At 58.1% G+C, this 24,510-nt stretch overlaps 2 protein-coding genes across 4 annotated transcripts in view; one reads left to right on the top strand and one right to left on the bottom strand.

Annotated features, from left to right (window-relative positions):
• The window catches only part of DNAH17 (dynein axonemal heavy chain 17), a 159,650-nt gene that overhangs the window by 132,472 nt on the left and 2,668 nt on the right, over positions 1 to 24,510 (top strand). Inside the window, exons 66-83 of the mRNA XM_024760605.1 lie at positions 314 to 521; positions 746 to 861; positions 1,619 to 1,811; positions 2,102 to 2,337; positions 2,965 to 3,087; positions 4,584 to 4,788; positions 5,368 to 5,532; positions 6,162 to 6,302; positions 6,462 to 6,632; positions 8,237 to 8,359; positions 8,934 to 9,127; positions 12,215 to 12,363; positions 13,152 to 13,279; positions 15,117 to 15,344; positions 18,340 to 18,531; positions 22,255 to 22,434; positions 22,793 to 22,978; positions 24,067 to 24,249. Coding sequence (XP_024616373.1) covers positions 314 to 521; positions 746 to 861; positions 1,619 to 1,811; positions 2,102 to 2,337; positions 2,965 to 3,087; positions 4,584 to 4,788; positions 5,368 to 5,532; positions 6,162 to 6,302; positions 6,462 to 6,632; positions 8,237 to 8,359; positions 8,934 to 9,127; positions 12,215 to 12,363; positions 13,152 to 13,279; positions 15,117 to 15,344; positions 18,340 to 18,531; positions 22,255 to 22,434; positions 22,793 to 22,978; positions 24,067 to 24,249 — 3,121 coding nt within the window. The remainder of the gene's footprint in view (positions 1 to 313; positions 522 to 745; positions 862 to 1,618; positions 1,812 to 2,101; positions 2,338 to 2,964; positions 3,088 to 4,583; positions 4,789 to 5,367; positions 5,533 to 6,161; positions 6,303 to 6,461; positions 6,633 to 8,236; positions 8,360 to 8,933; positions 9,128 to 12,214; positions 12,364 to 13,151; positions 13,280 to 15,116; positions 15,345 to 18,339; positions 18,532 to 22,254; positions 22,435 to 22,792; positions 22,979 to 24,066; positions 24,250 to 24,510) is intronic.
• PGS1 (phosphatidylglycerophosphate synthase 1) overlaps positions 9,671 to 24,510 on the bottom strand; it is a 54,960-nt gene continuing 40,120 nt past the window's right edge. For 2 of the 3 annotated variants that reach the window (XR_003005360.1, XM_024760607.1), the window contains one exon: positions 20,742 to 21,154. The gene's annotated coding sequence lies outside the window, so the exon portion shown is untranslated. Of the gene's footprint in view, positions 11,840 to 20,741; positions 21,155 to 24,510 lie in introns of those variants that run through there. The other variant, XM_024760608.1, reaches the window with a different exon arrangement.

Raw genomic sequence — 24,510 nt, 5'->3', positions numbered from 1 at the left:
AAGAAAGGGATAAAAAAAAAAAAAAAAAAAAAAAAACACAGGTTTTCTTCCATCATCTAGAATATAGGACTTGAAATCACTACTTCCGTTGCCCTTCACCCTCCAAATTCTACTCCAGAGGCCAGAATTCTGAGTTTCATTCTTTTCTTTCTTCTTCTTTCTAATCACTAAGATACAAAAAAAAAACAAAGTTAAATGTGCTCCCCGTCCTGTTGCTGGTAACAGGGACCGGAGCGGCGGACGGATGCGGAGCTGGAGGCGGGACGGGGGTGGCGGGAGGTCTGCGTCCTCAGCGCCCGCTGTCCTGCTCCAGGCCCTACCAAGGCAACCCGACGTTCGACCCCGAGTTCATCCGCTCCAAGTCCACAGCCGCCGCGGGCCTGTGCTCCTGGTGCATCAACATCGTCCGCTTCTACGAGGTCTACTGCGACGTGGCCCCCAAGAGGCAGGCCCTGGAAGAGGCCAACGCGGAGCTGGCCGAGGCGCAGGAGAAGCTCTCCCGCATCAAAAGCAAGATCGCTGTGAGTGCCGTCGGCAGGCGTGGTTGGTCCGTGTCTCCGTTTGAGAGGGGTCAGCACAGCCGCTGCCATGAATTACGGAGCAGAGCAAGAGCCCGCAGGCCGATGTGGGGACCTGATCACCCCGGAGGCTGCCGGCGTCGGCCGTGTTCCCGGCCCTCCCGGGAGGAGAGCTGGGGACAGCCAGCGTCGCCCGATTTCAGGGCCTGTGTGTCTTGTTCCTTCAGGAACTCAACGCCAACCTGAGCAACCTGACGTCGGCATTTGAAAAAGCGACAGCCGAGAAAATCAAGTGTCAGCAGGAGGCTGACGCCACCAACAGTGTGATCTCGCTGGCTAACAGGTGCCTTACTCCCTCCGAGGGGCCCCTCCTGTCCTCAGACACCGCCCCCCGCAAGGGATGAGCCCACAGAATGGCCTTTCGGGGGGACTACGCCCCAGGTGGAGGCAGCAAGGCCCCCAGCCCCCGCTTTCTGAGCACAAAGTGATAAACCCCAGGAGACCCCCAGGCTGTGTGCCTGGCCTCCCGTGGGATGTGGACTCACCTCTCCCAAGGTAAAGTGGCCTTTCGGTCCCTGGCAAGGAGGGCTGCTCGGAGGATGCTAAAGCCAGACCTCAGGCTCGTCAAGCACAAACCTGTCCACACTCTCAGACTCCTGGTGCCATTTAGGGTCAGGGACCAGCCCTCGAGCCGGGGGCCTGAGGGGTCCTCACTCCACACAGGGCCGGGGGCTGCCTCTGGACTCCCGCGGCCCAAAGCGCGTGCTCAGTGGTGTCTGGGCAGCAGCCTCGGCACGTGGCTGATGTGGTCAAGTAGCGTCAGCATCCACATGACGTCGGCCCCTCGGGGAAGGGAAACTCGGCGTTCCCAACCGCCTCCAGAAAGCATTAGTTTTGCTTCCCTCAAGCATTTATTGCCCAAAACTTCCCCCAAGGCATGTTTTGTCCTGAACCACTGAGCAGAGTAAGGATTTGAAACTGGAAGGTCTCTGGCGTGTTAAAGGTGGAGGCACGCCTTCCCTGGTCCTCCAGTCCGTCCTCTCTCCCCCGGCCGACACACGTGCTTCTCTTTTGCCCACTGAGCCCTGTCCCCATCTCAGGCTGGTAGGAGGATTAGCATCAGAAAACATCCGCTGGGCCGAATCGGTGGAGAACTTCAGAAGCCAGGGGGCCACACTGTGTGGGGACGTCCTGCTGATTTCCGCCTTCGTCTCCTACGTGGGCTACTTCACCAAGAAATATCGAAATGAGCTAATGGAGAGGTTTTGGATCCCTTATATAAATCAGTTAAAGGTAGGAGGTCCTGTCGCATCCATCACTCAGGACCTTTGGGGAGGTCTCCGGCAGGGCAGCCCCAGCCAGATGGCACCTTTGTTCCTGCAATGGAGGCTCCAGCCACTCAGGATGTAGACGGTGGCCCTGCGAGGCCGACGCCGACATCCCTTCTGGCCGGGCTCCAAGCTGCTTCTCAGGGTGATGCGAATGCATGGCTGTCTTCCCCCACGCAGCCCGGCGGCCCACGTGTTGCTCGGAGAGCCGCTTTCCGCTGAGTGGTGAGTAAGGCCACATTGCCCCCTCGGCAGGTCCCCATCCCGCTCACAGAAGGTCTGGATCCCTTGAGCCTGCTGACCGACGATGCAGACGTGGCCACTTGGAACAACCAGGGGCTCCCCAGCGACCGCATGTCCACAGAGAATGCCACCATCCTGTGCAACACGGAGCGCTGGCCCCTCTTCGTGGACGCCCAGCTGCAGGGCATCAAGTGGATCAAAAACAAATACGGCAGCAAGCTGAAGGCCATCCGCCTGGGACAGAAGAGGTGCTCGGCCGTGGCGGGTGGGGTAGGGGCTCCAGAGGTGGCGGCCGGCCGGCCGGGCCACGGTGCTGGGAAGTCCAGCTGGGGCCTTTCATACTCGCTAAATGGATGGATGGGTCTTTGAAAACAAACGCCGACCCACATGTGGATTTCTTTAGTACTTGGCCCTGGGCACTGGCAGTAAAGAATTAAACTCGGGGCTCCTCTCTCCCCCGTTACCTGCCGCTCCTGCTGGGGGACAGCGCTGGCCTCGGCTCCTGCCTGCGTTGGTCCTGCCTGGTCACTTGCCAGCCGGGGGGCTGCGGGCGGTCATTTTCCCGTCTCTCATCGTCATAGATGAGAAGCGATGGCCGTGACGCAGCTGCACTGGGAGCCTTCCCAGTGTGCTGGGCAGTGAGAGGAGACGCACAGCTGTGGAATTTGGCTCAGTGGCCATGAAGCGCTCCACGTTCACCACCCGCCCTGTCAGCCTGGGGGCGATTTACGCAGAAGCCCTGAGCTCCCCTCGGGAAGGAGGCGTTTGGGAGAGGAATGAGCTCTTGGCCCCTCGGTCCCTCTCTCGGTCCCTCTGGGGCAATTGCGCCGTCACCGGGCCCCAGGGCGTTCACAGCCCCTGTGCTGTGCCCACAGCTACCTGGATGTCATCGAGCAGGCCATCTCAGAAGGGGACACCTTGCTCATCGAGAACATTGGCGAGACCGTGGACCCAGTTCTGGACCCTCTGCTGGGCAGGAACACAATCAAAAAGGGAAAGTGAGTGGCAGCGTCCACCTCCGCGGGTTCACCCACGAGATCGTCCTCAGTGGTGAGGTCTGGCCTCTGGACTGAGAGAAAGGGCGGGGCATTTCCCTTCCTGGGAGGCAGGAGGGGCTTCGGCAAAATGCGCGAAGGGACCCCCAGCTCCCAGGGGAGAGACTGACAACTGTGGGCCCACGTTCCAACTAGGAAGGAAGACCTACACCAACAGTTTATTAGCGACTGCCTGCAGATCACGATCCTTGATGGTCATCTTTTTTTTCTATTTCCATATGCATTTTGCAAATCCTGAGTCTATTTCTTTCTATTCAGGTGAGATTCACATAACATAAAATTAACCGAAAGTGACCGGTTCCGTGGCCGGTAGGACACTGGTGCCTGGCTCCTTTCACTGAGTATCTTTTCCAGGTTCATCTGAGCTGTAGCGAGTATCCATACTTCATTCTTTCTTATGGCTGAATGACACTGCATTGTGTGGACCTGCCACATTTTGTTTACCCGCTCATTTGTTGATGCATTGAGCTTGTATTACTGTTTTTCCTTTGGTTGCACCATGTGGCTTATGGGATTTTAGTTCCCCGACCAGGGAACGAACAACCCGGGCCCTTGGCAGTGACAGTACAGAGTCCTAACCACTGGACCACCAGGGAACTCCCTGTATTGCTTTTCTAATATAAAAAATTAAATCAACTTTAAAAATGTAAAGGTCAGAGTTGATCTGAGCCACCTATAAACTCAGGGGGGTGCAGGCAGAAGCCCAGAACAGAGGTGACATAAATGTGCTGATGTCCTAGACTCTGAGAAGGGCCTGGTGTGAGTAGTGATACCCAGGGCTGAAGTTAGAGGCCCCCCAGAATGTGAGCTCGGCCAGAAAGGGGAGAGCAGAGTGGGGAGCCGGAGAGAAGCGACCCCCGCCCACCCCAGTGGGTGAGCCGACCCGGGTTCCCACCCTGGCCTCTCATCAGATTCACCTGGGGAGCTCCAGGGATGTCCCGGTGTTCTGAATTGGGGTGTCAACATCTTTCTGATGTTAATGGCTCTGGGGTGGAGCCCAGGCCAGAGTGTTTCTGCAGAGGCTTCCAGATGAGTAAGATGTGCAGGCAGAGTCAACTTAAATGCTCCTAAAAAATCAGAACAAACCGGCCAGAGAGCAAGCAGGTGCATTTTCTAGAAGGGCCGGTCACAGCCCAGAGAGGGATGGTTGTGGGTTTGTTTTTTTTTTCCTCAAGTTTCAGATTATTTATTAATCAGGGTAAAGCCCAGCACAATATGCCCACATGATTCCGTGCATTTAGAGGGGAGACACTTCCCGGTTAAGTGGAAAATTGTGCCGACGGCTTCTGGAAGGCCTTTATTCTAAGCAGCTTTATAGTGAAACATGTCGTTGAGAAGTCTGGACCTTCCTCCCAGGCTGGCGGGAAAGGCGGTCTGTCTGTGCTGCCATCCCTTGGTCGCCGGGGACCCTCCTAACCCCTCCGTCCGCCGACCGCCAGGTTCATTAAGATCGGCGACAAAGAGGTGGAATACCACCCCAACTTCCGCCTGATGCTGCACACCAAGCGCTTCAACCCCCACTACAAGCCCGAGATGCAGGCCCAGTGCACCCTGATCAACTTCCTGGTCACCAGGGACGGGCTTGAGGACCAGCTCTTGGCCACCGTGGTGGCCAAAGAGCGCCCAGATCTGGAGCAGCTGAAGGTATGTGGAGACAGGAGGAGTGGGGCAGGCAGCTCAGAGACAGCAGGGGGCAGGTCACTGTGACCCAGGCGTCTGGCGGCTGTGAAGGTGCCCTGCTTGTCACACTGAGTGTGTCTGGTACGACAGAATGAGTCACTCCTCCTCTCCGGCTGCCTCCTGAATCTAATTCTAAATCAAGTGATGGCTTCACTGAAAGAACAGGAGTCACAGCAGTGCCCGGGCTGCCCTAAAGCACCGAACTCCTGCCCCACGAGAATGTCTTTGCTGTCGGCCCCTGTGTACCAGGCCCTTCCTTGATTGGCTGAGCCATACACGTGGGCTCACAGGGGTCCCAGGCCCCACTCATGTCCCATGGTCCCCACGTTCTTGCTGCACAGCTGCCCATGACAAGCAGCTGCAAGGCCCCCTACCCCGCACTGCTTGGGGGCCTCCACTCCGGCCCCTTTCTTCCAGGCTTGCCGTGTTCCTCCCGTTCCGAGTCCCAGGGCCTTGGCCCTGAGCCCCCCCCGAGCCCCCCAGCTGGGGGACCAGGCCGTGCCAGCGACTGATTTCCCTTCCCGGTCTCTACCCCTCCTGCAGGCAAACCTCACCAAGTCTCAGAATGAATTTAAGATTGTTCTGAAAGAGCTGGAAGATTCTCTGCTGGCCCGTCTGTCGGCCGCATCGGGGAACTTTCTGGGAGACACAGCCTTAGTTGAGAATCTGGAGACCACCAAACACATGGCCAGCGAGATTGAGGAAAAGGTAAAAGACCATCTTGGGGGCTACCCCCTTGCACCCCCAGCCGGAGCACGCAGGGGGCATGGGAGCTGGGCGGATGGTCACTGAGAAGAGAAGCCGTAGCCACATGGAGGCCCCTGGGGGCCTGGGGCAGGGTCAAGGCGCGTGGATGCCCGCCAGGCACATCTTCATCCGTTCATCTGTAGATGGACGTTTAAGTTATTTCCATGTCCTGGCTATCGTGAATAGTGCTGCCACGAACGTAGGGGTGCGTGTATCTTTTTGAATTATAGTGTTGTCTGGGTATGTGCCCAGGAGTGGGACTGCTGAATTAGACGGTAGTTCTATTTTTAGTTTTTTGAGGAACCTCCATACTGTTTTCCATAGTGGCTGCACCAATTTGCGTTCCCACCAACAGTGTAGGAGGGTTCCCTTCTCTCCACGCCCTCTCCAGCATTTGTTATTTGTAGACTTTTTGATGATGGCCATTGTGACTGGTGTGAGGTGGTACCTCACTGTGGTTTTGATCTGCATTTCTCTAATGATTTGGTGATGTTGAGCGGCTTTTCATGTGCCTGTTGGCCACCTGTGTGTCTTCTTTGGAGAAGTGTTTACATAGGTCTTCTGCCCATCGTTTGATTGTTTGTTTTGAGGTGCAAGAGGCAAAAATCACAGAAGTTAAAATCAACGAGGCGAGAGAGAACTACATGCCAGCCGCGGGGAGGGCGTCCCTGCTGTACTTCATCCTGAACGACCTCAGCAAGATCAACCCCATCTACCAGTTCTCGCTCAAGGTGCGGCTGCATCCGGGTCCGGGGCCACTGGGGCCCAGGCTGCAGGTGGGCTTGGGGGGTGGGACCCAGGGCACCAGCACCCGGGTCTGAGCAGTGCCCCGGAGCCCGCATGGGCAGCGTGGAGCCCCCTGCATTCGGTGACCCCCCCTCCCCGACCAGGCCTTCAACGTGGTGTTCGAGAAGGCCATCCAGAAGACCGCCCCCGCCGACGAGGTCAAACAGCGTGTGATCAACCTGACGGACGAGATCACCTACTCCGTGTACATGTACACGGCCCGCGGGCTCTTCGAGCGAGACAAACTCATCTTCCTCGCACAGGTGACATTTCAGGTAACATCTGGCCTCGATGCCCCATGTGTGGTCCTTGGACGGGCAGCACCGGAGCCCCGTGGGGTGAGGTGGGGTGCTGGGGGAGAGTGGGTGTGTGTGTGTGTGTGTGTGTGTGTGTGTGTGTGTGTGTGTGTGAAATGCAGATTCTCAGGCTCCGGCTCGGACCCAGTGGATCCAAACCTGCATTTTTAACAATATGTGGAACACACCTGGGCTCTTGAGTTGGTACCAGGAAAGGTGTCCCAATGGGAGCCACTGAAGGGGAGGGGAGGTCAGTTAAAGAGAGACGTCATTCTAGTCCCTTCAAGTCAAGCCAAGCCGACAGTCCCGCCTTAGCGGTTCGTCCGCTGTGGACGGGAAAGAAAGGTACTAATGAGTAAACGTGCCCCTGTTTTCACAGACCTGCTGAAAGATTGAAAGATTCTGGTTCCACTAAATTGATTAAACAACCTCTCCGCCACTTTGTTTGCACCGTGTTATAGGTGTTATTGGGAACACGGATTTCATAGCTAGCTTGGGCATCAGTGCCAACCCAGCTTTCCATCCAAACTCCAACTTGGAATTAGGGGTCCAGGTTAAGGAGGTTTCTTTTCCATGTGAATCTCTGAGTAACGGGTTCCTTGTTTCTCTCCCTGCTGAGAGCACATCAAGCTAAGTTTCCTTGATGCTCCCCCTAATTTCCAGAGTAGAATGTACTCTTTTCAGGCCCAAAGAACTTTTTATTTTACTAAGATTAAAAAAAAAAAAAAAAGAGACCCTGACTCAGGGGAAACTCTCTGTGGAATCTGAGAAAGCAGCGGTGTGAGCTCCTTACTGGGGAGGTTACAGTGACCGCGGCCCCGGCTCCCCTGCCGTCCATCTGAGATGGAGGGGCTGGGCCAGTTGCCCAGTGAGCCACTTCAGTGACCAAGACAGGGCCTGCTAGAAGCCCAGAGAGCTTGTGCGCACCCGCGGCAAGGTGACTTCGAATGTGACCAGAAAACGTATATACCCAAAAGAATTGCAAACACGTATTCAAATACGTGCATGTAAACATTCATGGTAGCGTTTTCACGACAGCCAAACGGCAGAAACAACCCAAACGTCCGGCGACGGACTGTTGGGTAAACGAGATGTGGTCTCGCCATACACTGGCCCATTATCCGTCCATAAAAAGAATGAAGCACTGACACGCGCTACAACACAGATGAACCTTGAAAACACGCTCAGATGCAAAAGGCCTCGTGTCGTATGATTCCATTTACTGGAAATGTCCAGAAAAGGCAAATCCATAGAGACAGAGAGTAGACTGATGGCTGCCTGAGGGTGGGACTGCTGAAGGGTAGGGGTTTTGCCTCTGGGGTGATGAAAAGGCTGTGCACCTGGACAGTGGCGATGGTTGTACAACAGCGTGAATGCACTAAATGCCACTGGATTTTAGACCATAACAGGGTTAAGATGGTACATTTTTGTGCTGTGTGTATTGTACCGCAAGTTAAAAACAAACAAGGCGCTGACCAAGCTTTGGGCTGACCCCAAAAGGGCAGGGCAGTGCTTCCCCTGCAGGCAAGGGGTATGAGCCCCTGTTGTAGGGCAACATCTAAGCGAGCCCCACGGCCCCTCAGGTCTTGTCCATGAAGAAGGAGCTGAACCCCGTGGAGCTGGATTTCCTTCTGCGGTTCCCGTTCAAGGCCGGGGTCGCGTCACCCGTGGACTTCCTGCAGCATCAGGGATGGGGCGGCATCAAGGTTGGCCTTCAGACTTGAACACTGTGTTCTCTCCCCACCTCGCGGCCTTTCCTGCTCGCCCCAGACATGTTTACAAGGTGCTCCCGGCCGTAACATTCAGTAGAACGAGGAGGCCTCAGAGGTGGGACCAGGCACTGATGGGCTGCCTGCCAGCTCACGGGGACTGTGCTGTCCTACCGGAGCGCAGCAACTTCATCATCACGTCCCTGCAGGCGGCAAGCTGAGCCGCGACGGGCCCCAGGGTGTGCCCAGGGGTCGCCCCTCCGCCGCTTCCCCTCACCTCCAGGAAAATGCAAAGTGTCAAGGCTATTCCTCAGAATCCTGGGGCCCTCACCGTGTCGGTTCAGAAAGACCAGAGGAAGGCGGCCCCCTGGGATGAGCAGGACCCCTGTTCCAGAGCCCCCGGAGAAGCAGCCAGGAGTCACATCCCCGATCGGATTCCTCCCTCGTCCCAGCCATTCATCCCCAGCAGCTCATCGTTTGAGCGACAGGCCCCATGGTCATGCTTTTCCCGGAGCCCGCGGGGAAGGCGCCCACTGGGATGGGGGGGAGCTGAAAGGCCGTCTGCCCCCAGGCCCTCTCGGAGATGGATGAGTTCAAGAACCTGGACAGCGACATAGAGGGATCCGCCAAGCGGTGGAAGAAGCTCGTGGAGTCGGAAGCCCCCGAAAAGGAGGTCTTCCCCAAGGAGTGGAAGAACAAAACGGCACTGCAGAAGCTGTGCATGCTGAGGTGCGTGCGGCCCGACCGCATGACCTACGCCATCAAGTGAGTGCCCCCATCCCCACCCCACCCCACCCCCGCCCCAGCCTGGGCCTGGGCCTCAGGGCTGGGGAGTGGGAGCCTCCCATCCCACCCACCAATTCCCGTTCTGAGTTCTCGTAGCTCTGGGGTCTCTGAAGGTGGCCAACAGGGACCCCCGGCTCCCCTGACCCTGGGCGAGGAGAGGCGCCCCGAGATAAGCGACGGGAAGATAAAACTCCCCGGGTTGGCCGCCAAGATTTTATAAAAACCTGGGCGCGCTGCCAGCACAGGGGACACGGGTTCGAGCCCTGGTCCAGGAAGATCCCACATGCCGCGGAGCGACTAAGCCCATGCACCACAGCCCCTGAGCCTGCGCTCTAGAGCCCGTGAGCCACAACTACTGAGCCCGCGTGCTGCAACTACTGAAGCCCGCGTGCCTAGAGCCCGTGTTCCGCAACAAGAGAAGCCACCGCAATGAGAAGCCCACGCACCGCAACAAAGAGTAGCCCCCGCTCGCCGCAACTAGAGAAAGCCCGCGCGCAGCAACAAAGACCCAACGCAGCCAAAAATAAATTAATTAATTTTTTTAAAAAAGCCTGGGTGCTAATGACCTCCAAGGCCGCGACCACGCGGGGTCCTTTAAGGATGCTGTGGGGAGAAAGCAGTGGCAGAGCCATCAGCACCCGAGGACTTTCATGGCCTCAGTGGCTGGATTTAGAGGAAATCTTTTATTTTTACGGCTCGTTTGCAAAGAGAACCATTCTGCTTTCGTGAACAATCTCTCTGGACCTGAAACGCCTCCAGGACTGGAAACTTAACCATCGGGTTTCAGCGCCCGTTCCTTTCACTCCCCAAAGCACAGAAAGACTTCAGGAATATCAACAGCTGTAACATCTGCACAGCCGGCCCGGGGAGGCCATGGCATTGTGGGGGAGGGAGGGAATGAAACAGGCCCCGTTCTCAGAGGGGCGTCTTGGCCATGGCGTCGTCGGGGAGGGAGGGAATGAAACAGGCCCCGTCTCAGAGGGGCATCTTGGTTTTCCGTTTGTCCTAGTGGCCTGAAAGCCACCAAATTTCCCAAAAGAGGCCCACGTCTGCCAAAGCAGAGGCCTGACTCACACCCACTGGTTGTTCACAGACGCGTGTTTCTGTTTTGCTTTGTTTTCTCGGGACTGAAGAGGAAAGGGACCGCGAGGGGTTCTGGGTGCAGGAGGGGAGCGGGCGGAGTGAAGCAAGAAATCACGTCACGAGGGAGAGTCGAGCTGGTCCAGGGAGAAAGCAGGAAGGCATCCCGGGAAGGTCGGACACGGACACAGTGTGGGGAAGGCCCAGGCGAAGGGCACTGAGCATCCAGGGGGACGCCGCCTGTGGGTGAGCTGAGCAGGCGTGGGTGTCCAGCCCCACGGCCCCCAGAGCACCCTTGAGAGCCACCCGAGTCACCACGGCAGAAAACGCGTCGGAACCGCGTGGGCGACCGCAAACGCCAGGCGAACCCAAGTCATGCTCTGCAGTGGTCGCGAGGAAAGCAGATTCACCTCCCAAATCAAACAGGGCGGTGGAGCTCAAGAGCAAGGAAGTTCGACTCCAAGTCCACGGCAAATAGTAATAACACACTATTCGTCAAGAGCGTGGGTGCCAGGCGCGCTCAGAGCCTTCCCCCCCCCACCCCAGGTTCACTCCGCCCTCCGCTAACCCCTCGAGCCGGGCACCTCCCCTCCTCTGGGTCCACAGGCCCAGGGAAGGTAACTCGCCCATGGCGGGGCGGGGTGCTGGTAACGGGCTCCCCAGAACAGCAGCCCGGGTCTGTAGCACCTGCCAGCATGCAAGCCGCCGGGGGCGGCTCCAGCACCCCTGTGCCCAGGACACAGCACTAGGAGCAGCGGAGCCCGACCGGAACCAGGGGCCCTCTATTCTGCACCGTCACTTCAGCCGCAGAGAATGACCACGTGGCCCGGCCACGCCAGGAGCAGCAGGGAGCTTGTGACATTCCTGCCCCAGGCAGGACCTGTACCTTCTAGAATTCCTTCCCGGGCAAGGACTCTAGCACTGACATTCTGGGTCAGTTCCAAAGGCCAGAATCAAGTACAACCAGGGGCCTGGAGCAGGAGCCCTCCCACCGGCCTGTGGTCAGCGCTGGCTCGGGGTCTGTATAGAGGCCAGCAAAGGCCAGGCCGGGGAGCGAATGACAGCTATCACTCCCACGGGAGTGGGAAGGCCCACCTGGCACCCGCCCGCAGACTCCCCGCTGACTCAGAGGGAAGCCTCTATGAGAACAGGTCCACCCACGGGTCTTCACGACGCTCAGAGCGCTCGGACTGCCGACTCCTCGGGAATAAGTGTGTTCTCTCGCGGGGAGGCTGCCATTGTCCTTCTTTCAAAGACCACACTGGACATAAGTTTAGCTCCTGTGGTTCATTCAGATACAGTGAGCTCAGCCACCTGTGGTCAAGAGAGAGGGGCAGAGAGCTGAGATCCCAAGGTCACCCTAAGAGGGGCCTCGACTGACCCCAGCCTTATCAGGGTCAAGATAGAGTTTGGGGCTTGGAACAGAGGGGTGCTTATGTAAAGAGAAGCTTGGGTTTTTTCTGTGACTTTCCTGATGATCCATGTCTTGTGGCCCACGGAGCTCACCAAAGCGACTCTAACGCACGCGTCCGTCCTCCTCAGAGCCCCCGTCGGGGAGATCCTCAGGACGCAGAGGCCGATCTAGGTTCTGCTCCGTGTCGCTGCCCTGGTCTGGAGAGCAGATAGGTAGTGTGTGTGGGAAACAGGAAGCCACTAGAAACTGATCCCTTCCTTGGGAGCGCTGAGGCGTGGTCACCTGGAACACTTGCGGCCCGGGTTCCCTCCCGGCTGACCTTGCACGCCTTTGAAAGTGGGGGTGGCATCAGCTGGCTGAGAGCTTCTCACCTGTCTGTGCACAGGTGGACGGGCGCAAAGGGTGCCCAGCGCGAACACCGCCAAATACCGCACACGCTCCCCTCCACACTCCCCCTGCCTGCAGGAGGCCCCTGTAGAGACCGACTTTCCAGCTAGAGGCCCTTCTGCCTAAGAAAGTCCCCCAGAAAAGCGGTCCCTCGCCTCGGGTCTGACCAGGCGTGTCCCCCTCAGGAACTTTGTGGAGGAGAAGATGGGCAGCAAGTTCACAGAGGGCCGGAGCGTTGAGTTCTCCAAGTCCTACGAGGAGAGCAGCCCCTCAACCCCCATCTTCTTCATCCTCTCCCCGGGCGCTGACCCCCTGAAGGACGTGGAGGCCCTGGGTAAGTGCGGCCGGGTCTGGGGAGAAGCGAGTCCAAACCACAGTGAGACGGCCCTTCACACCCACTAGCAGGGCAGGTATCAGACACACGGACGTGACAGGTGTCGGGAGGGGACGAGAGGCGGGGCCCTGTGCATTGCTGGTGGGAATGTGACTCCCTAAGTCACACATCGAGTCACCACATGTCCCGGCAATTCCACTCCTGGGGACGTTCCCAACGGAGCCGGGAACAGGTGTCCAAACAAACAGGTCCCCTCACGACGGCCAAAAGGTAGATCCAACCCACACGTCCATCAGCTGATGAATGGCTGATGGCAAAGTGGTAAATCATAAAAGAGAACGAAGCACTGACACAGGCTACACCGTAGACGGAACGAGAAAACACTGTGCCAAAGGCAGGAAGCTAGACACAAAAGGCTCCACGGTATACGATTCCTTGTATCTGAAACGTCCAGAACTGGGGAATCCGTAGAGGCAGAAGGCAGATTCGTGGTTGCCAGGGGCTGGGGCGGGAACAGGATGCAGAATGACTGTTTAATGGGTACAGGGTTTCCTTCTGGGGCGATAAAAATGTCCTGGAACCAGATAAACAGTCGCACGACACTGAATTATTAAATGTCGCTAAATCGTACACTTTAAGATGGCTTTTAAAGTGGTACATTTGATGTTATGTGTATTTTACCACAATTTTAAAAGGGGTAGGGTGTGGAATTCCCAGCTGTGGATCACAGAAGCTCCATTTTTGTCATTCAGCCATCCCCATGCTTTTCCTGTTTTCCTTTCCTTTAGGGAAAAAATTGGGATTTACCATAGACAACGGGAAACTCCATAACGTGTCCCTGGGGCAGGGACAAGAGGTGGTGGCGGAGAATGCCCTGGACATGGCTGTGGAGAAGGGACACTGGGTCATTCTGCAGGTATGGGGGTGGGTGGCCCCTGTGCCTCTTGGGTGAGGGATCCCAGCCTCAGCGCCCGTGGGGCTTGGCCTGAAGGCCTGAGAGAAAGCAGGTTATGGGAGTCACATTCACAAGCGTGGCTGGGAATCCTACAGCCCCTGAAGGAGGGAGCAGGAGGCGCCCACACCAAGCACAGCTCTGCCTGGGTTGGCAGGTGGTGTGAGGCATCACCACTGAAAGTGTGGATTCCTCAGCAGTGAGAAAGACATTCCCCTCCTCCCCCCCTCCCCCTTGTTGGCTCGACTGCCCCTCCTCGGTCCTGCAGCCCCTCCAAGCACCCGGCCCCCCGACCACCGCCAGGTCCCGGCTGGTCCCACTGCAGGCCCGCCTCGGCTTCCGGCGTGGCTGACCTCAGGTCCACAGGGCCTAGCCTGGTCCCATGCGGGGACCTCAGGTTCGAGTCACTTCTTTCTGTTCATTTTCTTTTATAAAATGATCGCCATGACGAGTCCAGTTACCGTCTGTCACCAAAGACATTACCTCATATTCCCCACACTGTACGTTTCACACCTGTGACTCTTCTACTTTGTAACTGGGAGTGTGTACCTCTTAACTGCCCTCACCTATTTCTCTCCTCCCCCCACCCCTCTGGCAACCACCTGTTTGGGCTCTGTATCTGTGACTCTCTGTTTTGCTGTGTTTGTTCATGTGTTTTGCTTTTTAGATTCCACGTATAAGGGAAATCATACAGCATTTGTCTTTCTCTGTCTGACTTGTTTCACTTAGCATCATATTCTCTAGGTCCGGCCATGTTGTCGCAGGTGGCAAAATTTCATTCTTTTTTATGGCTAGTATTCCATCGTGTATATACACCGCGTCTTCTTTACCCACTCACCTGCTGATGGGCACTTAAGTTGCTTCCACATCTTGGCAATTGTGAATGCTGCTGCTGTGAACATAGGGGTGCACATATCTTTTGGAATCAGTGTTTTCATTTTCTTTGGATAAATACCCAGAATTGGAATTACTGGATGAGAGGGTAGTTCTATTTTTCATTTCGTGAGGAGCCTCCAAACTGTTTTCCATAGTGGCTGTGCCAATTTACAGTCCCACCAACAGTGCATGAGGGTTCTCTTTTCTCCAAGTCATTTCTTTTTTTTTTTTCTTTATAAATTTATTATTTTTGGCTGTGTTGGGTCCTTGTTGCTGCGTGCGGGCTTTTGCTAGTTGCGGCGAGCGGGGGCTACGCTTCGTTGTGGTGTGCGGGCTTCTCATTGCAGTGGCTTCTCTTGTTGCAGAGCAGGGGCTCTAGGGTGCGCGGGCTTCAGCAGTTGTGGCGCGCGGGCTCTAGAGCGCAGGCTCAATAGTTGTGGCTCGCGGGCTCTAGAGCTCAGGCTCAGTAGTTGTGGCTCGCGGGCTCTAGAGCGCAGGCTCGGTAGTTGAGGCGCACGGGCTTAGTTGCCCCGCAGCGTGTGGGATCTTCCCGGACCAGGGCTCGAACCCGTGTCCCCTGCATTGGCAGGCGGATTCTTAACCACTGCGCCACCAGGGAAGTCCCTCCAAGTCATTTCTTTTTACTCAGGCCTCTCAGAGGAGGGGTGGGGACCGTATAATTTCTCAGCCCTTATGCTGGTGGAGGGCAGGAAGGCCTCGCCGCAAGGCTGGAGGTCCTGAACGAACTGAGAACAAGCTTCAACTCTGGGGACTCAGTTGCTCAGTGAAATTATCAAGCGTGGCCAGCGCCCCGGGAAGGGCGGACAGCGGGGTGGGGAGTGCGGGTGCCATTGGGGAGGGGCCTGCCCTATGGGCCCGGGGTGGGGAGGAGTATGCGTACACTAAGCCCTGGTCTTGGCTGCAGAACATCCACCTGGTGGCCCAGTGGCTGAGCACCCTGGACAAGAAGCTGGAGCGGTACAGCGTCGGCAGCCACGATGACTACCGCGTGTTCATCAGCGCCGAGCCGGCCCCCAGCCCCGAGTCCCACATCATCCCCCAGGGCATCCTGGAGAACGCCATCAAAATCACCAACGAGCCGCCCACGGGCATGTACGCCAACCTGCACAAGGCCCTGGACCTCTTCACCCAGGTAGCGTGGCCTACCCCCGTGTCCCGTGCCTGGCCCAGCGTCAGCGCCTGCCGGTTCTCTCCCACCCACGCCATCCCCAACGCGCACACACTCCTTGAGCCACAAAATGAACAGATCCCCGAAGGACTGTGCAAAATGCAAATGATCTAAAGTGCCTGGCGCACAGCTTCAAAGAGCAGAAACGCGTATCATCCATCAGTTTCATGACCTGCACGTCAGGCCCGGTAAGTGTGGGCCGGGTCCACTGCTTGTCCGAGCACCTTAGGAAGGGGCCAAGCTCCCGAGGTGGTTCCCTGAGGGTCATTCAGCCTTGCTGGGGCCACAGTGCTGCCCAGACCCCTGCTCTCACTCCCCGTGAGACGCGATGCTGTGGGAAGGCCGGGTGCGAAGGGGATGGGGCCGCAGCGCCCGGCTGGAGGGCGGTGGTGACAGACGGGGGGGCGGTAGTGCCCGCCACACAGGTCTCCGTGCTCTGGTCCCGGGCCCAGTCTTCCTCCCTCGACAAGTAGGCCCCACTGCCTTGTGGAGGGACGCCGGGTGCCCTGGCCCTGCAGGGTGGGTAGGGGGGCCTCGGCTTGCCTGTCCACGCTGTGTCCGCCTGGACCTTTGTTCCCGTGACTCCTCCCTCATCCAAACCTCCCAGTCCCCAACCTGCCAAGTGTGTAGCCTTCCCTGGCACCCCTGCTCCCCTCCGCAAATCCCCAGCATCTACGTCCGTTCTTTTGGTACCTGATCTTCATCTGTTCTCTACTAGAACTTTCTGGGTGCACGCATTTGGTCTCCCAAGTGAGTCTAAAACCGTTTTGAAGAAGAGACCCCATATTCTCTGATAACACCCGACAAAGATTATGTATGGAGCACATTGTGCCAATGTTGTGTAACGTCTCTATCTGATTAATTTATGTGACAACATCTGAGTCATCCACTAACCTCTCCCTATGGGCTTAAAGGACCCACCAAGGTCAGAGTGTAAAGTCACAGAGAATGGAAAGCATGAAAACATATGTGCAGACCGGGTCCTTCCTCCAAACAGTACGTCCGTGTGCCCAGGACGTGGTGGGCTCAGGGAACAGTGAACAAGACCCGTTACGCGGGTGACTGGCCTAGTCTGGTGAGGGGCGTGGACGCGTTCACAGGAGTGAGAACAGGGTGTGATGAACGTGTGGGGACATGCACGGAAACCCCAGGGCGACGCAGCTCACACTGGGGGCCGCAGGCCAGTGCGGGGTCCCAGAGCTGTTTGCTTCTGTCCGTGCTGAGTCAGTGCGGAGGTGGAGAGGAGGCATGCAGTGAGTTCTGTAGCATTTTGACATCACTGTCAATCCGAGCACGTGATCCATTTTTCATTTCTATCATATTTTGCTAGAATATCAGTCAGTGATGGAGTGGCAGAGGGTGGCGAGGTCGGCAGGAAGCTGGTCCCCCACTTGCAGGAGTCTGGGGCCTGCTCCAGGCCGCAGAGTGGCTCCCGAGCCAGGCTTGGCCGGGGGGTGGGTGTCGAGGTAGAGACAGCTGACGCCCGAGGGGCAAGCAACAGAAAATGCAAGAGCCTCTGAGCACAGCGCGTGGAGCCCGCTGGGGCCTCTGGCGGGGGACGTGGGAGCCGGGAGGACGCGGACGGGCTGCTGGGCTTTGGGGAGATGCTCTCTGGCCGCTTGGAGTCAGCGGGAAGCGCAGTCGCCGTCGGGCAGAAGCGAGGTGGGGCTGCCCGGCTGAGGACAGGCGAGCGGGCACGTGGCCGGGGCTTGCTGAGGTGCTCGAGGGCTCCCTAACTTTGTGCATCACCTAAGGCATCTGCAAAGATCGGAAGGGAAGCCATGAGGAAAGCTGTTGCTTCCTGAGGGGACCATCCCAAGTTCGGGGGCCCACTGCCTTCACAGAGTTTCACAGGAAGAGGCAGTCGTGGCTGGGATGCGCCCAGACCATCCCCGGGCACATCTGTGACCACAGAGCCCAGAGGCCCGGGAGGCCAGTGATGAGCGGTCCAACCAGAGGGAAGTCTCTGGAGGCAGACAGAACCCACCAGGCCTTCCCTCATCCTCGGGCCTGGCGGGTTCCTCCCTCTGGTTGGCGGTCTCAGTCTGCACCCTTTCACGGCCAGTGTCTGGAAGGGTCCAGCCAGGTCTGTCTCCTGGGCCCACAGCTGACAGGTGACGGCGCCGTCTCTAGGACAGGCATGGAGGAAGGATCTGGGGGGGATGTTGGGGTGATGGAGCCTCCATCTGCGCCCCTCCCTTTCCATGTTTGCTGGAGGGGACCCCAGCCGGGCATGTGTGTCAGGGCTTCCATGGAATCAGGACAGGGCCCCTCCCTTGTTACACCTTGTGTATTTTTTCCTGGCACTTTTCCCGATGATGACCATTTGATAGGCGTCTGTCCCAGGTCCAGCTTTCTGGCTGCCGTGCCTGCGGCCCCCGGCCACTGGGAGGCACTCATAGGGCTGAGCGGGTGAAGAGGAGCCCAGCTTAACTTCCAGAAGCCCCTGTGTTCAGAGGCATCCACTGAGCAAAGACTGATCCGTTAAAGTCGCACAAACCCAGAGAGAACTGGGCTTCAGAATTTGGGCTGGGTTGGCCTTTCCCTGGGGCCACCTGCTTTCAGAAAGGCTTTCCTCAGCATCCCCTCCTCCTTTGCAGATCGTTTTTGGCGAGTTTGGGGTACTGCTTGCGTGTAGATGATGAGGAACGTTGATAATTGCGGGGGAACTGTATCGGGGAATATTTTATTGGGAAGATGTACCAATAATTTGACTTGCAACCAATACTTAAGAGTGGTACAGCTGCATTTCTGGAGGAAGCAAGGACAAGAAAGCGTCCTCTACCCGACTCTACAGGTCGGGAGAGACTCGGGAAGCCGGCTCAGAGCAGTCGATGGCCTTAGGCCCCACCCCTCATCCCCACCTGCACCCCCAGCGAAGCAGCTGGCAAAGACGGCCCTGGTCCTGCCCCGGCCGTCTGTGCGGACCCTGCCTGACCCGCGTGCCTGCCCTCCGCAGGACACACTGGAGATGTGCACCAAGGAGATGGAGTTCAAGTGCATCCTCTTCGCCCTGTGCTACTTCCACGCCGTGGTGGCCGAGAGGCGCAAGTTTGGGGCCCAGGGCTGGAACAGGTCATACCCCTTCAACAACGGGGACCTCACCATCTCCATCAACGTGCTCTACAACTACCTGGAGGCCAACCCCAAGGTAAGGACCCACCTGGAGCCCAGCTGGGTGGTCCTCCCACCCTGCCTTCCTTTCAATTATTCTGTCTCGCGTTTAAGAGACACTGAATAGGTTTCATAGGCCAAAGAAAATCGGAAAACGTGCGACTCCTCTGTGACCCCAGCCATCTGATATAATGGTTACCACCCAGGCCCTGGCCACCACCTCCAGCAGTTCTCAGCCATCTGGCAATTTTTCTAACTCCACGGGAGTCAATATCTTTGGGGACCTGCCAGTCCTGCACCCGAACAGCGACTCCCCAAGAAAGGCCAGACCCCCGGACAGCGTGAGCCGAGAGGAGATACCAAAGGGCTGCCTGGGCCGCAGGCCTTGCTGACAGAACGCAGGTTCAGAGGGAAGGCCAAAAAAAAAATCTCCCTGGAGACACGGAATGCTTCCTTTCATTTGTGTTGAAAATTAAAACCAGTGTGTCCAGTGCCGTGCAAGCTGTTGGGAGGGCTGCTGCGAGGCGGCTCCGTGGCCGGGAGGGCCTGTCTGCGGGCCCAGAGGGGAGACTCGCGCCCCAGGTGGGGTGAAGCCCGCTGCAAGGCCCCCTCCAGATGTGGCCACCCCCTCGGGAACTTAGAGCCGGCCGTTCTCCCCGCCTGACATGGCTCCTCTTGGGATCTTATGTGGAGCGTGGCGCTGGCACAGGACCCATCTCTGTGACCCCCGTGGGAGGCAGAAGGGAACCCCGTAAGCCCAGGGCTCCTCCGTGCTCCTGCGGCCGGCACCTTCCTGCACCGACAGAGCTTGACGTTCCGCTTACCCAGGAGGCTCCCGAGAACCTGCCCAGGGTGCCCGGACACACCCCTGTGTCACCCGCTCCCTGTCCCAGCGCCCCAGGGCCAAGGCACCCGCCGCTTTGGGGCTCGGTGGGCGCCCCAGGGGCCTGGCTAGAGGCCTGAGGCTCACACACCCCCTCCAAGCTTTGGGGACTGAGCAACCAGGGGCGGAGGGTGTCCCACCCATCGTAACAAAGCTCAGATGCACTGGGAGGAGAGACCTGGGCCAGCTGCCCCCAGACCCCAGAGGAAGACGACCCCCCCCCCAGGACGGCCACCACCCCAGCCTGAGCCTGGAATGTTGTTGGCTTAGTTCCTGGCCAAGCACAGGAAGTCGGCCCTCCTCAGGGGAGGGGAACAGTGGTCTCCATGGGCAGGTGCCGGGGGTCACTTCGCCTATGACAGGGTCTGAGCTGAACGCCAGTGGCACATCTTACAACACGCACACAAGCAAATAAATGCAAGAAGATGTGAAGAAAGAATTTCCTCATCACAGCAGCTTCGTCAGAGCAGTTCTCTCTGGGGAGATTCCAGTGGGAGGAGCAGTCTTGCTAGAAGTTTCTAACGACATTTACGCAGACGCTTCCCTCGTTACACACCCACAGAACCCTAGCTGGGTAAGAAACTGCTCGAGAACGCACACCGTGTGCTCCAGTGACCAGCAGGGTGAGGTGTGAGTGACACTCGGTGTCCCGCTCAGCAGTGTGTGATCAGGCCGGGGCCCCAGGCCTGCACAGCCTGACCTTCCCTTTGTCCCAGCTCGCGGCGGGGAGGCAACGTTGAGTGACCTCCTGTGGGGATGTCGCCCTCGGCCCGCAATGAGCCAGTCCATCCTCCCGACTCTGAGGAAGTCGACTCAGACTCTGAGGGCGAGGCCTGGCAACGTGTCTCTGACAAGTGCTCTGGGGACTCCATCCAGCAAGTGCGGGCACACAGACGGCACCCACCCCCCAGGGGTTAGTCCCACTGGCCCGCATCCCAGGAGGCAGGTCATGGGGCCGGAGAGGCAAACTGGGGTGTACCCAGCCCTACTCTGCAGGAGAAACAGAAGCTATCCCCGAAGCAAATACGCAAAATGCAGAAAAGGCAGCTCCGCGCATACCCAAGATAACTAAACAGACAGAGAGAAAAAAATGCAAGTCACAAGATGACGATTGAGAAGATATTAATGGTTTGGTTTGTTTTGTTTATTTATTTACTTATTATTTGGGGCCGCGTTGTGTCTTCGTTGCTGCGCTCGGGCTTCCTCTAGTTGTGGCGAGCGGGGGCTACTCTTTGTTGCGGTACACGGGCTTCTCGTTGCGGTGGCTCCTCTTGTTGCGGAGCACAGGCTCTAGGCGTGTGGGCTTCAGTAGTTGCGGCACGTGGGCTCAGCAGCTGTGGCTCGCAGGCTCTAGAGCACAGGCTCAGTAGTTGTGGTGCATGGGCTTAGCTGCTCCGCGGCATGTGGGATCTTCCCGGACCAGGGCTGGAAGCCGTGTCCCCTGCATTGGCAGGTGATTCTTAACCACTGCGCCCCCCTGGGAAGCCCCGATATTAATGTTTTAAGTCAAAGTTCATGAGAGCACATCAGACACTTGATAAATCAGCAAGTTCTTATCCAATTAACTTCAACTTGCCTGCATTTGGTAAACAGCGGCCATCCAGGCAGGGCACTGTGGGAGTTACATAAATGCCCACCTTGCCCTTAAACAGCCACAGTCCTCGGAGAAACTTGTGCGTGTGCTACGCTGCCCAGCGCGTCAGCTGCCACCACACGTGACATGCGGCAAGTCCCAGCGGAGGGGAACGAAAGACACTCTGGATTTCAGAAGCTTGGTCTAAAACAAAAAAAGAACGTAAAATACCTTATTCATAGTTTTTATGCTGAGTGCCTGTTGGAACAATCTTTCTACTTAAGTGGCTGCTGGCAAATCTGAAGTTACGTGCGTGGCTGCCCCGCGTGGCTCCCGCTGCTGGACAGCGCCGTGCAGGAGGTGCAGCTGCGTGCTGGGACCAGGGCGGGAGAACGGGTTCCTGGCTCTGTGGAGGGGCCGCACTCGAGCCGCTCTGGAGGCGGAGCACGGCCACGGCCATGTGGTGGCCAAAGGAGCGGCATCCCAGGCTGAGGGCACAGCGTGGAAGCAGAGGCAGAACAGAGAGCAGTGAGAGCGGCCAAGGGTGGGATGCACGGAGAGACCCGGCCGACGGGGGGCGCACTTGTGTGCACTGCCCGGTTTGGTCCGGTTCCCTCGGGCCGGGCCCGGGAGCCAAGGTTCTGGCGGGGAGGCTACTTGCTGGAGCTGGCCGTGCCACCGAGACCTCAGGGGCACGCGTGGGCAAGGCTCCTGGAGTATAATCGGAACCAGGGCCCTTTGGGGGACCAGAAAGTAGACCCACTCGATAGATCCTGAAGGCACGATGAACTGGACGTGATTCATGGCCAGAAAGATCTACGGTGCCCAAGAGCCCATCCACAGAGTTACCGCTCTTGCTGGAGACGGCGGTTAAGGGAAAGGTCACAGGTGGCTCCATACTTCCATTTCCAAGCGTGGGGAACAAAGGGGGCACGGGCAGAGGGAGCATGTGGGAGCTGGGGGGAGGGCCTGCGGGGTCTGCAGTGCCGGTGCTGGGGTCGGGGAGGTCACGTCAAGGGAGAGCGCAGAGAAGAGGGGCGGGCACAGGGCCGGGCCGTCCTGGCTGGGGGTGGGGTGGAGGCAGGGGAAGCCGGCAAGCCCCCCATGCGAGGAGCCCGGCAGGAAGAGGGTCAAGGAGGAGCTGGTGGCCGAGTCAGGGGGCAGGAAGGGCCAGGCTTGGGCCTGGTGACCGAGGGTAGCAGGTGACCCTGCAGACCTGGTGGAGGCAGGGGTGACAGGAGGGGCTGGCAGACCCAGGAAGGGGCAGGGCACAGGGTCCCCTGATGGCCGCCGCCCTTCCGAAGGTGCCCTGGGACGATCTCCGCTACCTCTTTGGGGAAATCATGTACGGTGGCCACATCACCGATGACTGGGACCGCCGGCTCTGCAGGACGTACCTACAGGAGTACATCCAGGCGGAGATGCTGGAGGGAGAGATCCTGCTGGCCCCGGGCTTTCAGATCCCCCCGAACCTGGACTACAAGGTGAGGGCTCCTTCCAGGGATGGGTAACACATTAAACAGGAGCTCCCTCTGTGACGCAAAGCAACAGAGGTCAGTGCCGTCCCGCAGGCTCCCTGGCGAGAGCCTCTGTCGCAGATGGACCACCAATAATCAAGCAAGCAGACAGGCAACCCAAGTAAGAGGGCTTGAAAGGCAGCCTCCATGGAGGAGAGTGGAAACTTCCTCTGTGTGGCTGGGGAGCAGCCCCAAAAGGGGGTCAGGGAAATGAGATTTGGTACAGAGGGCAAGACGGGGACAGAACGCTCTGGGAAGCGAACGGAGGACACGGGTTCCAGCTCACACAGCTCTCCCTGCTCACCCGCCCCCCCCCCCTTTGCAGGGTTACCACGAATACGTCGACAAGAACCTGCCCCCAGAAAGCCCCTGCCTGTATGGCCTGCACCCCAATGCAGAGACTGGCTTCCTGACGGCCACCTCGGAGATGCTGTTCCGCACTGTCCTGGAAATGCAGCCCAAAGAAACCGGGTCGGGAGCCGGCGGCACCGGGGTATCTCGCGAGGAGAAGGTAGGAGCCTGACTACCCATCCGGCAACAGAGGAAGGGCAGGGCCTGGGACACGGGGGCACAACTACCGCAGCAGCCCCTGGGAACTTGTTAGCAAGCCCATCAGGCCCCACTCCAGACCCCGGGATCAGGAACTCAGGGGGAGGGGAGCCTGCAAGCGGGCTGCTGCAGCCCAGACGGAGCACCAAGTGCTGAGCTAGACAGAGGCGGGGCGTCTCCGCGTACTCGCCCGAGCAGCCTCCCTCCCTGCGGCTCCTCACTTCCCTGGCTGGGCTCCCGAGAGGGCCTGCCCTTCAACCTTGCCCCGCGAACACAAGGGCAGCAGCCGAAGTCCTGGGAGGGCAGTGCATGTGGCTCAGGCAGGGCAGTCTAGACGCTTAAACCAGTCCCTCCAGATGTGCTTAGGTGAGCACGGGGGACAGATCCTATGAACACTCACTGCAATAGCACGGCGCAGACAACGTAAGAGCATTTAATAAATTCCCCAGCTGCCAGGGTTACCTCTGCCGTCTCAAGAGGCATCGGCACCTTGGCACTTCTTAAAATATTCCCGACAAGCTCTACTAAAAATTAGCTAAGTATTGGGCTTCCCAGTTAAGTAGACCAAATTCTTGATTGGAAGACTCTCAGTGCTCTGAGGCCCCTTGACATTTTCTTTGCGTAATGACTGAAACCAGAGTTCAGTAGATGCTCTGGTGGCCGTGGTGCTCGTGACCACCATGTGGGCCACCCCTTGAGAGGGTGTGCCCCGCACAGTCCCTGCAGACAGCCCACACCGAGGACAAGGTGATCTGATGGGGGAGGGAAGCAGTGCATCCAGGGATGTCTGAAGGCACCAGGCTAGGGCAGCCTAATGCTCCCGTGGCCAGAGCCATACGGCCGTGACAACGAAGCCAGAACACTAAAGCCGGATGGCCAAGATTACCTTCACCCTGATCAGACGCGGGGCCGCACCTCCGTGATCCCGTTTTTCTGGCAACTCCACCTGCCTTGCTCCTGGGCTCGGAGTTGAACGTCGGGGCAGCACCCGGGCCCTGGCGCTGGGGGTGCGGGCGCAGTGACACAGGCTGGCTGGGGGCTGGCTTCCAGGTGAAGGCCGTGCTGGATGAGATCCTGGAGAAGATCCCGGAGACCTTCAACATGGCCGAGATCATGGCCAAGGCCGCCGAGAAGACCCCCTACGTGGTTGTCGCCTTCCAAGAATGTGAGAGAATGAACATCCTGACCAACGAAATGCGCCGCTCGCTGAAGGAGCTGAACCTGGGGCTGAAGGTAAAAACGTGGGTGGCAGGACCTGGGGTGTGACTTGGGACGCGGGCTGACCACCGCAGGCTGACTTCCCTTGGCCACAAGACCAACAAGCCCCAGGCCGCTGGGCCTCAGCACCTCGAGCTCCCCGGTCTGGAGGAGTGGACACCTCAGGGCATCTGCAGATGCATCCACGTGGCCATGGACGCCATCTGGACTGTTCCCTGGCAGGAAACCCTGGTGTGGCCACCACAGGGCATCTGCAGGGGCACAGCCCAGACCCAC

The sequence above is a fragment of the Neophocaena asiaeorientalis genome, unplaced genomic scaffold, assembly GCF_003031525.2.
Source record: "Neophocaena asiaeorientalis asiaeorientalis breed wild unplaced genomic scaffold, Neophocaena_asiaeorientalis_V1.1 scaffold30, whole genome shotgun sequence".
Lineage (NCBI taxonomy): Eukaryota > Metazoa > Chordata > Mammalia > Artiodactyla > Phocoenidae > Neophocaena > Neophocaena asiaeorientalis.
This window is presented reverse-complemented; position numbering and strand designations above follow the sequence as displayed.